Below are 2,690 nucleotides of genomic sequence, written 5' to 3' on the forward strand. Positions count from 1 at the left end.
GAGAAAAACAAAGTAAAGAACAAAAAAAAAAGAAAACGATTAATCGATTATTAAACTAATCATCGATTATTTTAATAATCGATTAGTCGTCGATTAATCGATTAATCGTGGAAGCCCTAATGTGACCCATCATATCGAAATGAGGATTAAGTCAAATTTGGTCAAAATGACCTCATTATATTTTCAGAATCTTGGCTTTAAAAGCTACATTTTGATACCTGGATCATTCTGATATCATAATTAAATCCATATATATGACTCAATTTGTCTTGTTGGTTACAATAATACATAAATATTTGGTCTGAATCCAAATTTTATGTCCTTTTAATGAGGAATTTTTGATGTCCTTATAAACAGGAAACTTCAAATTATTTTTGAATGTTGAGATTTCCCAACTGAAAAGAAACAAAACTTTGCAAACTCACAGGGAAAATCTCAAAATTTTATGTCGTTTTTCCTCAAAATCAGGTTTTTTGTTGCTACTCCTCAAAAAAGTGCTAAAGATTTAGTTTTATGATTATATTTCAGACAGTTCATTCAAATGATACATTGATAAGGCATTATACTTTAACAAAATGCAATTTTTGTTAACATTTTAATCAAAACACTATATCTGCCTATTTCTCCTTATACCACTTTTAGACTTAATCCTCGTTTCGATGTGATGGGTCACATATTGTAGCTACAATTAAACTGTCCAAAATGTGTATAAAATCCCACTGTGGCTTTTTTATATTCAGGAAATTAAACCATAAGATTAGAAAACGTGAAAAGACAGGGCTTCATATCTAAATGTTAACAAACAAGAAGAAAATGAAATATGTTAAATAAAAATGATTGTTATTCTTTTTTTTTTTTTTTTGAAATATGTTAAATAAAAATGATTGTTATTCTGATGCTGAAATGAACTAGATATCGACAGCAGGTGATGAGCAAAATTTAGCTAAATGTTTTGTTTTAGTAAATCTGGCCTCAGTCTGATTTGTCACATCAACACAGCAACAGGTGACAGAGCCCAACAGAACAAGTGCTGCCAATCATTCACCTGCTCTCTGATCTCCTTCATCTTCTCTACCTTCTTCAGCTTGGTGGCATACTCCTGGACTTCCTTCAGATCCATGCTGGTGCACAGCTTAATCAGGAACTGCAAACCTTCACACAAGCACAGACAGATTTTTTTTAATTTGCTTGGTGGATCACTGGTTCCTACTGTGAGACAAACAAAAAAAGACTTACATTCCTCGTTTTCTGGAAACCTGTGATGGATCTCTTTATACGTTTCCAGGGATTTCTGATAGTTTCCTGAAACAAAATAAGGATTAAACCTTTACTAAACTTTGCCTGCTCACATTGCAGATAAGCTCTGATGAAAAGTAAAATAAAACATGTTTAATTCTCACCGCTTCTTCTGTAACAGCTTGCTACTATCAGCTGCCATTTCACCTGTGTTGGTCTATGAGGCACAGCAGGAATAGATCCAATCAGTATATGAACTGAACAGCGAGCAAACAACATTATATCAGAAATTATATATATNTTCCTGAATTATCCCTTAGTTATTATAGTTAATTAATTCTGCTGCTATAGACTTAGACTGCTGGAGCACAAACTGAGCACATTTCYTCACTCTGCTGTTGTCTTTAGTCTCTTTTCTCTACATGTTTATTGTAAATATTTCTATCAAAAACATGTTTTTTCTTTCTCTTCCAGAAGAAGGTGCACCTGGGCCAGTCCTGGACCAGCTCTTCTGTGTTTGTCTGTGTCTCTTTCCTGTCCCTCAACCAGCCGGTCGAGGCAGATGGTCTCCTGTCCTGAGCCTGGTTCTGCTGGAGGTTTCTTCCTGATWAGCAGGGAGTTTTTCCTCTCCACCGTTTGCTCAGGATGGGAGACTGTGATGAAGTGATTCAACACAATCTGCTGGTTTCTTCTTTAGATTGTTCTTTTTAGTGTCCTGAGACAACGTATGTTGTGACTTGGTGCTTTATAAATAAACTGAATTGAATTGAATACAGGTTTTCTGTTTTGTGTTAACTGAACCCTTCATTATGAAGACATAAAGTTGGAACATAAAGAACAAAAGAAAACATACAGACTAACATGTTATCAACCTTAGCAGGTTATAATCCCATAAATTCATCAAACAATCAGCTGTTCCAGGTGACTATCCAAACATTTGCTGGATTGAAGAAAATTTTGTGACTGATAAGGTGAATTTTAGATATAGCTTTAGATCTTAGATCTTTAGATCTTAGTCATTTACTTTAAACAGTGATAGAATCAACAAGTCTCTACTTACTGTGTGTTCCCTGCTAAAAGAAACAGACTTGTTTTAAGATAATCCAGGTTTTTCAGTCAGGTTTCAAAACTCTTCATAGCACAGAATCTGCTTTAATTAGAGTTTTTATTGACATCCTTTCTGCATGTGATTCTGGTAACCATGTTGTTCTGATTTTACTTGACCTAACTGCTGCCTTTGATACAGTAGACCATGACATTTTAATATCGCAATTACACCACATTGTTGGTATTGATGGCACTGTTCTTAAATGGTTTAGGTCTTACTTGGAGGAGAGAACATTTTCAGTGAAAATTAGTGACTCTGAATCATCTGCTGCTTCAATGCCTTATGGTGTCCCGCAGGGCTCAATTCTAGGCCCTCTGCTTTTCTCTCTTTATTTACTGCCTCTGGG

General features: G+C 34.9%; 1 protein-coding gene across 1 annotated transcript in view; it reads right to left on the reverse strand.

Moving 5' to 3' along the window:
• Window positions 1-2,690, reverse strand: part of ift88 (intraflagellar transport 88 homolog) — a gene marked incomplete in the record, with an annotated part of 51,633 nt that overhangs the window by 20,750 nt on the left and 28,193 nt on the right. Inside the window, 3 exon segments of the mRNA XM_014018977.1 lie at window positions 1,046-1,152; window positions 1,237-1,302; window positions 1,401-1,453. Of these exon segments, the coding sequence (XP_013874431.1) occupies window positions 1,046-1,152; window positions 1,237-1,302; window positions 1,401-1,453 (226 nt within the window).

The sequence above is a fragment of the Austrofundulus limnaeus genome, unplaced genomic scaffold (assembly GCF_001266775.1).
Source record: "Austrofundulus limnaeus strain Quisiro unplaced genomic scaffold, Austrofundulus_limnaeus-1.0 Scaffold206, whole genome shotgun sequence".
Taxonomy (NCBI): Eukaryota; Metazoa; Chordata; class Actinopteri; order Cyprinodontiformes; family Rivulidae; genus Austrofundulus; species Austrofundulus limnaeus.